This window comes from Patella vulgata, chromosome 4 (assembly GCF_932274485.2).
Source record: "Patella vulgata chromosome 4, xgPatVulg1.2, whole genome shotgun sequence".
In the NCBI taxonomy this organism is placed as follows: Eukaryota; Metazoa; Mollusca; class Gastropoda; family Patellidae; genus Patella; species Patella vulgata.
Genome location: NC_065882.2, coordinates 47,811,104 through 47,823,752, shown reverse-complemented (window position 1 = coordinate 47,823,752; position 12,649 = coordinate 47,811,104). Strand labels below are relative to the sequence as shown.

Sequence of the window (12,649 nt, the reverse complement as noted above, 5' to 3'; positions counted from 1 at the left end):
CATTATCTTTTTTCGAACTATTAAAGCAAGAATGACCAGCTCTTTCTCTGCTCTCAAAATCTTTTATAATTTCAAAAAGTGTTATCATACCTTCCTAAATCTATATCTAATACACCACCAGCATCTATACAAGCAGACGAACAGTCATAATCCTCAGCTTGTGAACATGTTCTATCACTGGCAACTCTCGTTTCAAACTGTGAACATCGTAAATCAACAATCTCTTGGCAGTCTTCGTCACCATTTCCTGTTGATACTTTCTTATCCACTTCATTGTAGAATATATAACCCGACATACAAATACAAGCACCATCTGATTCCTGGAAGTTACGGAATTTACCCACACATGTACACTGAGAACTACCAGCAGACGAATAGGAAGAACTTCCACATGGTCGACAAGCCTTCTGTCCTTCCAAATTATTGTAATAGTTAGCTGGACAATTTACACATTGACCAAAATTATCAGCTCGGAAAACCTTTCCATACATACCAACAGGACATTTATATGGTGCTGCTGAACCTAGTGGACAATACGAACCAATTGGGCAAGGATTTGAGTCTCCATGTCCAGTACCCTCAGGACAATAGTATCCAGATGGACAAAGGTCACATTGTGACCTATCTGTGTAGTTACCATAAGTTCCTGCTGGGCAGATTCGACACGATTTTGAAATGCTGTCTCGAACTCCGGCATGATTGTTGGCCATGTAACCTAGAGGACAGATTAATGTCATGTTGGAACCTTCAGGACAATACGTTGGAATCAGACATTCTATTGGTGTATCTGTAGCATTACGACAATAATAACCTCCGGGACAAATTGGTGGGAAACCGGTTGTTCCTTTACAGAAATGACCTGGACGACAATCGATCTCTAAAGATGCTCCTGTTGGACATTCAAAAGTTTCCTGGCATGGGATACCCTGTGTATTGGCTGTATCATTTGGACAGTAGTATCCAGGTCTGCAAAGTGGACAATCTCCAGGACCTGTGGAACCGGGTGTATCTCTCATGGTACCAGCTGGACATATTTCTGGTTCCTGACCAGATAAACAGAAATAACCGGGTGGACATAAGTTGTTTATATAATCAGCCATACCTGTAATACAATATTTACATATTGTTTTAAACCAACTCAAATGAGAAAAAATCAAATCTCGGAAAAATGGAACAAATATATCTAATGATAAAAAACCAGCAACAATAAATTGATACCAAATGAAATAAATTTAAATAGTTTTGTATGATAATCAAAAGACTATAATTTTCAATTTGATATTCTGATTAAGGAGATATTCATTTCAATTAAAAAGGCAGACTATATAGATTTGAGAGGCCATCAGCAAAATGAATTTAATATCATTTTACTGTGATACAGAGAAAGTTGAATTAAAACATACCAGTATAATTACACCAATAACCAGCTTCACAAGGATAACAATCGGTTAATACAGCACCACCACTATCATTTCTATATGTTAATCTTGGACATGGTGTAGTACCATTACCAGCTAAACAATAGAAACCTGCTGGACACGGGATAGGATCAGCTGTACCTTTCATACAAAAATAATCATATTCACATTAATTGACCGAGTGTCCTATTCCAGTACACATTAAATCCATGTAAACAATTAAAAATTTGATATCATAATCTTTTTTTTCTTGGTCCTATTCTGACTTATCATACCAATTGCAAATATGTCATCGCTAAGGCATATGGAAATATAATCAAATGAAATTGGGTTTAACATCCAAATTTTTTTGCCACATCATGGCTAATTTTGCCTTAATGGCAGACCACCAATTGTCAGGAGGGGTTCTTTTATGTGCACGCTAACATGTACACAGGACTTTTGCTTTTCATACAATCCTAATGACTAGACATTGTTCCTGACCAGGCCTTCCATCTGGCACCACTAACTAAGGCATATGAAACCATTCTAATATATAATAATCAAATACTATTCAAAATTGGAAATAAAATTCAAAAGAAATTATTTTCAAAGATTTGTTCATAAATTAATAATATATTGCAAAATACCTTCAGGACAAAGGAAGCCAGCAGGACAATTTATACAATCACTCTGTTGTTCAGCTCCTACTGTGTTTCTATATGTATCATCTGGACAAGGCAGTGGTATGATAGTTCCTTGTGGACAATAATATCCTCTAGGACAGAAACCGGAACAATCTGTATTACTGGCACATACATCAAAATTAATTGTGTTATTTGGCATGTCTTCTTTAGACCCAGATTTACAGTAAAAACCTGCTGAACAATCTCCATATAGCTGACCATTCCTAAAAAATAAAACGCCAACAAGTGAAATTGTCAAATTCTATTACAAAAACCGATGCATATAATTTATTCACCATAGCAGAGGTCCAAGATAAACTTAAACAACAAAATAAAATGGGGTTTAATGTAAACTTTAAACAATAAAGACTGACCAGCAGCTGCCAGGCAGGATACGCCCACATTTTGCCAGGGATGGATAGTGAACAAGCTAAACAAAAAGAGATTATTCATAGAATCAAGGGCCATAATCCAGGAAGTTACAATCCGATATGCACGAATACCGACAGGAACCGAGATCTTTGGGTTATAAAGATATATTTCAAGTTTCATCAAAATCGGATCAACATTGTGACTTCAAGAGGGTCCACAACCTTGATATACCATATATTTAGGTGATTTTTCGTACAATCAGGGGCCACAATCCATGAAGTTATCGTCCGATATATGCCAATATCGAAAGGAAATTAGATATTTGGGAGATTGACCTATATTTTACGTTTCGTCAAAACAAAATTGTGGACGGGCAGATAGGCAAACAGGGGCGACGGCATAATATGTCCACATGAAAATGTGGGCGAATAAAAATTTTGACACTTAAAAGAGAAATGTTTTACCATTCAGATGTCAACAGACAATTCAAAAAGAGTAAAGATGGCAGTGTAACACTAGGACCGATCAATTTTAATAATCTCTTGACCAGTATGTATGGTAATGAATGGTCTGGAAATCTATATATGGCTTTTCGTCTTGAACAGTGTGCCCTTATTTATATACCTATTTAGTGTATTTTTACTTACCTACAGTATTGACCAGTTACACATGGTGAACAATCACTGGATGCTTTAAGTTGAGTCTGATTATCATATGTAAATGTTCCATTCTCACATGAAATAGGATAAGCAGTTCCTAAAAAGGCAAAGATTTTTGAAAAACATTGAAAATTGAAACTTTATCAACTAAACATTTAATAATGTACATGTTCTTTCAAGAAATTAAATAAATTTCGACTTGAAATATAGTTGTTTTCAATGAACAGAAAATATAAAACATAGGTCAATATTAAATAATTGTAATTAAATAAATAATCAGGCTAGCAGAACAATCTAGAATTTTGTTTCATACTGAAGACAACAACAGATTTCTTACCTGTTGGACAGTAGTGGTATGGAGGACAGTCTTTAAGTTCTGGAGATATAGCACTCTGACAATAGAATCCAGCAGGACAGGCTTCACATGATGACTGACCAGTATTAATCTGGAACTGACCAGCTGGACATGGTATAGGGTTGGCAGTACCTATGGTACAATAATAGCCTACAGGACATTCTAGACCTGATGGTGTAGGTGATATAGTTGTATCATTAGCTGGACAATAATAACCAGGAGAACATTGTCCTGTAGCTTCTATCTGACCATCTTTCTCACAATAATATCCACCAGGACATGGTAAACAATCATCTAATACAGCTCCACCTAATCATAAAATATATAAATATATATCAATAACTCAAAACATAGAGATGGCAAATTAGCCAATTTGACACTCACCACAAGCATCTTTTCATGCAGGATTAGGAAGATCGTGCAAAAAGCATAAAATTCCTCTTAAAAGTAGTGGACAAAGCTTGTTAATATGAGAGCATTTTTCCTCTGTCATTAACTATGGTCAGACAGTATCATGAATTATTATATGTAAGAGATGTCGGGTTTAAAGGAGCTAAATCGCTAACATTTGGGACCTAGAAATTCACAAAAGTGGGTCGCAACGCATATAATACTGTAATATGAATGTATATAAACTGATTTACATTTAATGGTTTCCGTTTTTACTCCAATTTCAAATCAGTTATGTTCGGCGAAATAAGTCAGCAATCTCAATCGAGTGCAAATTTCTAGCGTCTAGTTATTCTAGTCTACATAACTCCATTTGATTTGGTGCAATGTGTCTAGCCTCGTCCCTCAATACAACTGGGGCTGAAGCGCATTATGGTACACGATTCGTGTACCAATGTTAAAAAAATTATTTTATCTTAAATATCGGTTATCAGAAGCTCATCTTTTCCCGGTAAGTTTACATCATCAATGTTGATTTAAATTGACCAATAATTTGTGTTTTCGATGTCGAAGATTTTGGAGGATTTTGAGTTACGGACTTAGGTCCTTTAACATCCATCGATACAAACTGGGTCATTTCGGAACATATGGTACAATTGTATTCCAATAATTTGCTTGCATGCGTAAGGGTCTCTTGCAGGTTGGGCAGGCGACACTACTAGATTGGCTCAATGACAGACCTTATGATCTAAAGTGCACAAGCTAAATCACTTGCGCCCCCCCCTCCCCTACATTAGTAAGTAGGCTTTATATACAAAAAATGGTTTACCTGTACTGTTTCTGATAGTACCGGCTGGACATTTAATCATTCTAGATGTACCTTGTGGACAATAATGAGCTATTATACATAAACCATTATTAGGATAAGTTGGTGTTGGGCTCGGAGCTTTACTAGTTGAACCGCCTTCACAGAAATATCCACCATCGCATTCACCTTTAAAAATAACAACTCATATTAATGTAATGAGAAGTGAACTCAAACAGCTATGTAATAATTACTGGAGAATGTAAATGAAAGGTTTGATGATGTTTGCGATGGAATTGAAAGTGCTAGTCACATAATATCATGTTTCTTTCCTCAAGATCCTAATTTTCATAAATATTTAGTTTGATTTAAACTGGTAATGGAAGATCATATCCATATTGGTAGCAAATGTACTGGGCCTTCAAATATAGGCAACTGCCAGACATAAGTTCAAAAGAGGATCAAATGACAAAACCCAAATTAAATAACTTTTCTAATGCTTATATAATTACTCTTATGTAACAATTATACAATATTATGATTTAAAAAAGTATGGTTTATTTTATTAATGCTTGTGATTATGAATATATATATACCTGTTGGTAGAATATTACCAGGACCTTCACAGTATTTACCAGGTGAACAATTTGTACATTGATCAATAATCTCCATACTAGTTTTATTGTTATATGTACCAGCAGGGCATGGTTGTGGTGATATACCATACGGACAATAATAACCTAATAAAATAACACATGCAATAGTTGAAAACAGACATATGATTTAATTTTATTTTTTTACACAGAATGTGAGAAAGGACCTCACATAAAACAGATTAAATGTTGGATTATAGGTCACATAAGTTTTAGATCTTCGAAAAAATAAAATACATCATCTAAGAAATCCCGATTAAGTATACTAAGGCTCGAATTCAATCACTAAATCGCATCATGACTCACAATGGCAAATGGTGGCTAGTAATACTTTGTGCCAGATTATTAGAAATGGCAGTTCAAAATAGTATTTCAAATCTTACATATACAACAATGTTTAGTATATATATTGAGAAAAGGCAATTAAGTACCTTCTTTACAAGGTAATGGTGATGTCATATTCATATCCGGGCATATAAAACCTGCAGGACAAATAGTACAATTGTCTGATCCATGGTTAGACTGGAATGTTCCAATTGGACAACCCTCTTCAAACTCAGCACCTTTTATACAGAAATGTCCTGGTGGGCACATATAACCTTCTATATTATCACTGGGTGTTGCTGTTGTACTACCACCTATACATATATACCTAGAAAATAATACAAAACTTATCATTCATATTTCACTAGCCATTTATATTTATACAATTGGGAGGAATGAAATCATGGAGTTCACGGGTCACATTTTGAAGAATTTTTTTGACCAGCTCAACTTATTCACTGTTAGCTATTTGTTTAGTGTTAAAAAATAAGAATAGAGTTTTACATCTTTATGATTATATTTTATTTCATGTAAATGACTGGTGAGAGAGATAGAGAAATCAGGTTTAATTTTGAGACTAACATATTGTACAATTGTATTTCAATCGTTTGCTTGTGTGTAATTGTCTTTGACAGATGGGAGAAAATCAGAGGACCCAGAGAAAATCCACAAGGTTGGGCAGGCAAACCTACTCCTCGTCACGTACAGAGAATGAAACCGAGCTACTTGACTTGATGACAAACCGAATGACCTAATGTGCATCCATACAACCACCCATCCATCTGTACAGTCGTAGTTCTTACCCAGGATCACACAATGGAGCTTCAGATACTTTAGTGAAAGCCTTGATGTTACAATATCTTCCTCTAGGACATGGTTCACAATCTTCAGGTTTAGTGACTTCACGTTGTGTAGAGAATGTACCAATAGGACATGGTGTAGGATAACTAGTACTGTTAGTACAATAATATCCTACTGGGCACATATCATTACCAGTAAATGTTATATTATTACTGTGATCAACCTGTAATGCAAATGGCAGATTAAAGTGTCATATGCTTATGTCAATGTTATAATACAGAGCTTAACCAGTTCATATTAGATTTCTGTGTTCAACTGATTTTTCCTGACCTCATCGACTCAAAGAAAAGATGCTCTGTTTTGAATAAGAATGGTTTGAACCGATCTGACATCAAACAGAACAGATAACTGATAAGGAATATTTAGATTTTGAGTGTAAATACACAATTTAGAGCAGAACTTAACAATGCTAATAATAATTAGATTGTTTAATAATACTATTAATCATCACAGAAACATCTCAAATGGTAACCGAGACAGTAAATATTTAATGGAGACTTTTGATAAATTTAACATTAAATAAAATTTAATAATAATATTACCATATCATCTATAGGTGTTGGTAGTGAGGCGCCACCTGTACAATAATAACCAGCCCAACATCCACCGCTAGCATACGATAAACCACTTCTCTCACAATATGAACCAGATGGACAGGCTGTACAGTTTCCAATATTACTATAATACATATCTGGGCCATAGGTTCCTTTTGGACAGGGATAAGTTTGTGCAGCAACTGTTCTAGGTGGACAGTAGTAACCTGTTGGACATGGAGATGGAGTGGCTACAGGAATACCTATAGAAAGCAGAAATAAACTAGATTATCAAACTGTATAAAACCTATGTTAAAGAGTTTAATTATGTGTGAGAAAACAATAATCTATCTATATCAATCAGTCTATTTAACTAAAACATTACATGCATATCGATATATGAACTACTTCATTTTAGGATGTATTTAATTGTCTGTTTAGTTGACATTAATATACTTATTACGGCAAAAAAGAATCAGGATAACAAGTTAAAAAATGGTTAAAAATAAGAAAAAATATTATTGTGCTAAAACTATTTGCCAGTATTTCAACATTAAAAATAGAAAAGACAGTTTCAAGGATTTACTTGATAGAAAATTTAACATATTAGATAGTGTAAAAAAATAAGAAACCAGGTGTGCATATAAGAAGAGGATTAGAGAAGATAATATAATCTAGATTATTACCATTAATATATGTAATATTTCCTGAAGAAAACAAATGAATATTGAAATATATATTTTCAACATACATAAAATCTACATCGACATATCTAAATTCTACAGACTATATAGTGCTCCTACGACTAGTCGGATAGCCGTAAACGGTTAGAACTGGACGGTTAAACGGTTTGAATTCAACGGTACGGTTATTCGGAGATGTCCCCCATTACATAGAGTTGTGTCTGATTATATTCCTCTTTATAACAAAACTTGTCCGTTGTAATTTTGTATTTGATGTTTGAAAATTTTAGAATGTAACAGTCGTCCAACGATGTCGACTGCTAAACAATGATACTATTAATAGCACTCGTCGTAGTCATACGGCAAAGTCAACGGACCTTGTTCGACTTTTGCTATTGTTAATCCAATCTAAATACTTCTCGGCATTTCTAACTATATTCTACCTTGTTTATTATTTACTTCAAAACGTAACCACCATTCAAAATATAATCATAAAGGCTAGAAAATGACATTATACTAGATTCGTTACGGCATTGAACACGTTTCATATCTCGTAATTTCTCGAATGAATTCTACTTTGGTTTTCAGTTAAATTAACCAATCATAAAAATTCTACTTGCAAGTGAGGAATTATTTCTTTATTGTCCAATCAATAGACGCCTTCTAATTTACTTTATTCTATTCTTAGTAACATTGTGTAATCGTAATATTATCGCCGTCTGTCACGTACGAAGGGAAATTGAGTATTGTTTTGTATATTATCTTTATATTGAATTAAAAAAATGTTTCAAATGAACCAAGTTAACCAGGTAAATAAATAGCTACGGCCTTAGATAGTTTAAATTTTCATTAAAGAATTTTACATGTCTGAAAAAATTCCTGAAATTTTTGCGCGTGTAATGCCTTTTATAACGCGAGTATAGCGTGCGCACGAGTAATGACTCGTAGCTCCTGACAAGCTCTGTTTTATGTTTAAAATTGATACCATACGGTTAACGGTTACTAACCGGTTAATAGCTACGGCTATTCGAATAACAAAAAGTCCTAACCGTAGGAGCACTAAGACTATAAGGTTATAGCTTACTTGTAGTACATAATGTTAGTATACAATAAAGAAACAACTAGATTCCTACACATGTATAGCTATACTCAGTAGTTAATCAGCTAATCAAATGGATTACTAACAATAGATGTATAATTCTAAACTGACTAGTTAACCAGCTAATCAATGGATTACCAAAAATACATGTATAATTCTAAACTGATTAGTTAACCAGCTAGTCAAATAGATTGCTATCAATGTATGTGTTAACCAGATAAACAAATAGATTACTAACAATGTGTTGCTCTAAACTCAGCAGTTAACCAGCTACATGTAGGAACATCATCTTTATAAAAAACCTTTTTATTTTCAGTTCTATAACACGTGTACCCCCATTTTAATATTTTACAAGTTACACACAATTCAATGTTTGACATTAAATTATGTATAAATATTTGAATTATTCAACTCAAGCATTCCCAAAGGGCATTTTCAACACTATGACAACTCACCATCATTAGGATCACAGAAGTATCCAGCAGGACAGTCGTCACAATAACTCTGGCCAGAGTTTAACTGATAGGTACCATTAGGACAAACAACAGATATAGCAGAACCTCTCTCACAATAATGTCCTGGTAAACACAAATAATCTACTGGTGTCCTCGAGCTCTGACCTCCAGGACAATAATAACCAGCATCGCAGTAATCTGTTTGAATCACATTTCCAAGACCTAGAAATATACACCAAATATGATTGACCCAAAATTATTTATCATCTCAGTTTTTAACAACATTATAGGAATTTTCAATTCTTTTTTATATACTGAAAATGATTAAAGCTTACCCTGACAGAACATTCCTGCTGTACAGTTCTGGCAATCAGCTAGCTGACCACCATGGGTTGAATTGGCAAAGGTTCCAGTTGGACAAGGTTCAGGTGTTGTTGTCCCTTCTATACAATAATGGCCAGTTGGACATTCAAACTGATTAGGTATAGCACTAGTACCATTACAATACCATCCCATACTACAGTTTCCTTAATAAATACAATATAATAAACTTATCAGTCACTGTGAAAAATGACAGTTATTCAAATGGTTTATATTTTCCGACAAGAGTAAATGGAATATATAGATTTTCAGGTCAAAAACAATAAACAGTATTGCGAAAAAGTATATCAGTTGAAAAATTATCACAATGGATTGATATCAGTGTAAGTTATTGCCATCTAAAGCTCACATTCTATTAATTTCAGGCCTGATATTTGCTACATATTTGGCCTTCTATCACATTGCAGCTTTATATAGGGGGAACCTGTTTCTTTTTGTTATGATATTGAAAATTTGGTGAACATTGCGTGAACATTACGTGAACATTTATTGAAATATTAACAGGAATTTTGTCATTTGTAATATGATTCATGATATAAACCCTAACAATGGTGTACTACTGAAATATTTGACTAGATTTCTAATATCAATAAATGGAATATAGTTACCTGTAGGTGTTTCTAAACCAGGTAAAGCACAATATCTACCACCATCACATGACTTGGGTTTACTAGAACCACGTGGACAGTAATATCCTATAGGACACATTCCACCACGTGTTAAATGGAAGTCTGGACAAACACAGTCCCACGTTGGTGTACAAGTATCATTGGCATATAAACCACTGAAATTATAATATTAGAAAAAGTTATTATTACCATCAAATATATGCATTCTAAACCATCAATATTCACATACTGATCTCAAATCAATACTTATTTTCATTTCATGACGTATAGCTATACATCTATTTCTTTGGGATAATAAATCTGATTTCAAAAATAAATTCCTTGAAAAAAATAAAACCTAATTGTATAATTACTAGGTGTTTGATATTCTATTTTTAGTAACATTGATGTTCTTGACAATTGCAAAGAAAAATATTCTAGTTTATCTATATATATATATTTGTGACTGTCATTTGTCTGTCTGTCTGTTCGGGGTTGGCGGCTACACTAGGTCTGCCCCGAGTCTGAAATTTGGGGTATAGGGGTAGCTAGGACCGGGGAGTAACATGGGCCAGGTGGCATTAGTCTACCACTTCCGATTTCGGAGTTATGACCCCCGAGCGAAGCCAGTCTGTTCGGGGTTGGCGGCTACACTAGGTCTGGCCCGAGTCTGAAATTTGGTGTATATGGGTAGCTCGGACCGGGGAGTAACATAGGCCAGGTGGCGTTAGTCTACCACTTCCGGTTTCGGAGTTATGACCCCCGAGTGAAGTCAGTCTGTTCGGGCGGCTACACTAGGTCTACCCCGAGTCTGAAATTTGGGGTATAGGGGTAGCTCGGCCCGGGGAGTAACATATGCCAGGTGGCGTTAGTCTACCACTTCCGGTTTCGGAGTTATGACCCCCAAGCGAAGTCGGGGTTGGCGGCTACACTAGGTCTGCCCCAAGTCTGAAATTTGGGGTATAGGGGTAGCTCGGACCGAGGAGTAACATAGGCCAGGTGGCGTTAGTCTACCACTTTCGGTTTCGGAGTTATGACCCCCGAGCGAAGCCGGGTATCCTGCAAGTACGTAATAAAAAATAGATGCACCTGGTTATTTTTCATATTTAATTCTCGTACGGTATTCAAATTTATGTCAGTAATATTCATACAAAATTGTGTGTTGTCGTAATACGATAGAATGAAAGCGTGCCGACCCGTACCTGTTTCAAATTACTTCAAAATTATCATATTTTGGGGGATATAACTCGATACATTTTTCAGCGGGGCCGGAAGTCCGGCATTCGTCTTATACTCTGTTTCGACTTGCATCCCGAAATTTATTTGGCAGTAATTGTCGCTGTACCACAATGAGCGAGTGACATCTGCTAAAAAACCGCAATCGACCCTAGCACGCGTTATCGTCTAAAAGAATTAACTACTTACATTATTCCAATCGAAATATGCGTCACAATTTTCTAGTGTGTTTATTTATTTATATAAAAACATAAACCCCATTCAAAATATGATCATAAATCTGAGAATATGCCATCAAAATAGAATCTTCAGACGTGTTAGATTCGGCACGTTTACATTGGTTAATTTCACGTGTCTCGCTAGATTTCTACTTTCATTTCAGTTATTGTACCCTTAATTTCACATGTCTCACGAGGTTTTCTACTTCATTATTGATCAACAAACAGTCTTTTTTTTTTAATATTTATCGGACATTCTGAAAAAGAAACCAATTCAAATGAAACAAGAACAAAATTTGATACATCACGCAAGTTAGTCCCAGATTTAGTGACTTATTTTACATTACAGTAATTAATATTAGGTACAAAAATGTTATTATTCAACTGATATTCCACATACACTCATGCCCAGTAAAATACAGTATATGTGGTAATAAATATTTTACCTTGAAGTCCCATTAAGACTAGTGAGGAATCCTGGGTCATATGGTCGTTTTTGGTAAGATTTCGCAGCACAGAAGAAACCTGGATCACAGAGCCCAGTAGGATTATTATTACCTACACCTTGACAATAATAACCAGGTGGACATTCTAAACAATCTGTTGTCTCATTACCACTTCCTGTTTAAAATATATATAAACAACATTACTACTTGCTATATAAAATACATAAGCATTACCACCTCCTATATAACAGAGAGAGAGAAATGGGGTTTAACGTCCACGCGATACAAACTAGGTCATTTTGGGACTAACATATGGTTTGAATTTTATTTCAATAATTTGCTTGCGCGTATGGGTCTTTAGCAGTGAGAGGAACAAGAGCACCCTGAGAAAACCCACAAGTTTGGACAGGCGACCCTACTCCTTGTCACGTATAACTGGGGAATCGAAACCACGACAGTTGACTCAATGACAGACCTTATGATACAGC

At 35.0% G+C, this 12,649-nt stretch overlaps 1 protein-coding gene across 1 annotated transcript in view; it reads right to left on the bottom strand.

The window, feature by feature from the left end:
* LOC126819809 (uncharacterized) overlaps positions 1 to 12,649 on the bottom strand; it is a 117,057-nt gene that overhangs the window by 22,803 nt on the left and 81,605 nt on the right. The window contains exons 76-90 of the mRNA XM_056100271.1: positions 12,162 to 12,336; positions 10,262 to 10,437; positions 9,608 to 9,799; positions 9,273 to 9,494; positions 7,722 to 7,742; positions 7,045 to 7,298; positions 6,445 to 6,665; positions 5,749 to 5,969; positions 5,261 to 5,404; positions 4,689 to 4,853; positions 3,452 to 3,778; positions 3,103 to 3,211; positions 2,048 to 2,307; positions 1,404 to 1,559; positions 91 to 1,102 (exon numbers count right to left, since the gene is read on the bottom strand). Coding sequence (XP_055956246.1) covers positions 91 to 1,102; positions 1,404 to 1,559; positions 2,048 to 2,307; positions 3,103 to 3,211; positions 3,452 to 3,778; positions 4,689 to 4,853; positions 5,261 to 5,404; positions 5,749 to 5,969; positions 6,445 to 6,665; positions 7,045 to 7,298; positions 7,722 to 7,742; positions 9,273 to 9,494; positions 9,608 to 9,799; positions 10,262 to 10,437; positions 12,162 to 12,336 — 3,655 coding nt within the window. The remainder of the gene's footprint in view (positions 1 to 90; positions 1,103 to 1,403; positions 1,560 to 2,047; positions 2,308 to 3,102; positions 3,212 to 3,451; positions 3,779 to 4,688; positions 4,854 to 5,260; positions 5,405 to 5,748; positions 5,970 to 6,444; positions 6,666 to 7,044; positions 7,299 to 7,721; positions 7,743 to 9,272; positions 9,495 to 9,607; positions 9,800 to 10,261; positions 10,438 to 12,161; positions 12,337 to 12,649) is intronic.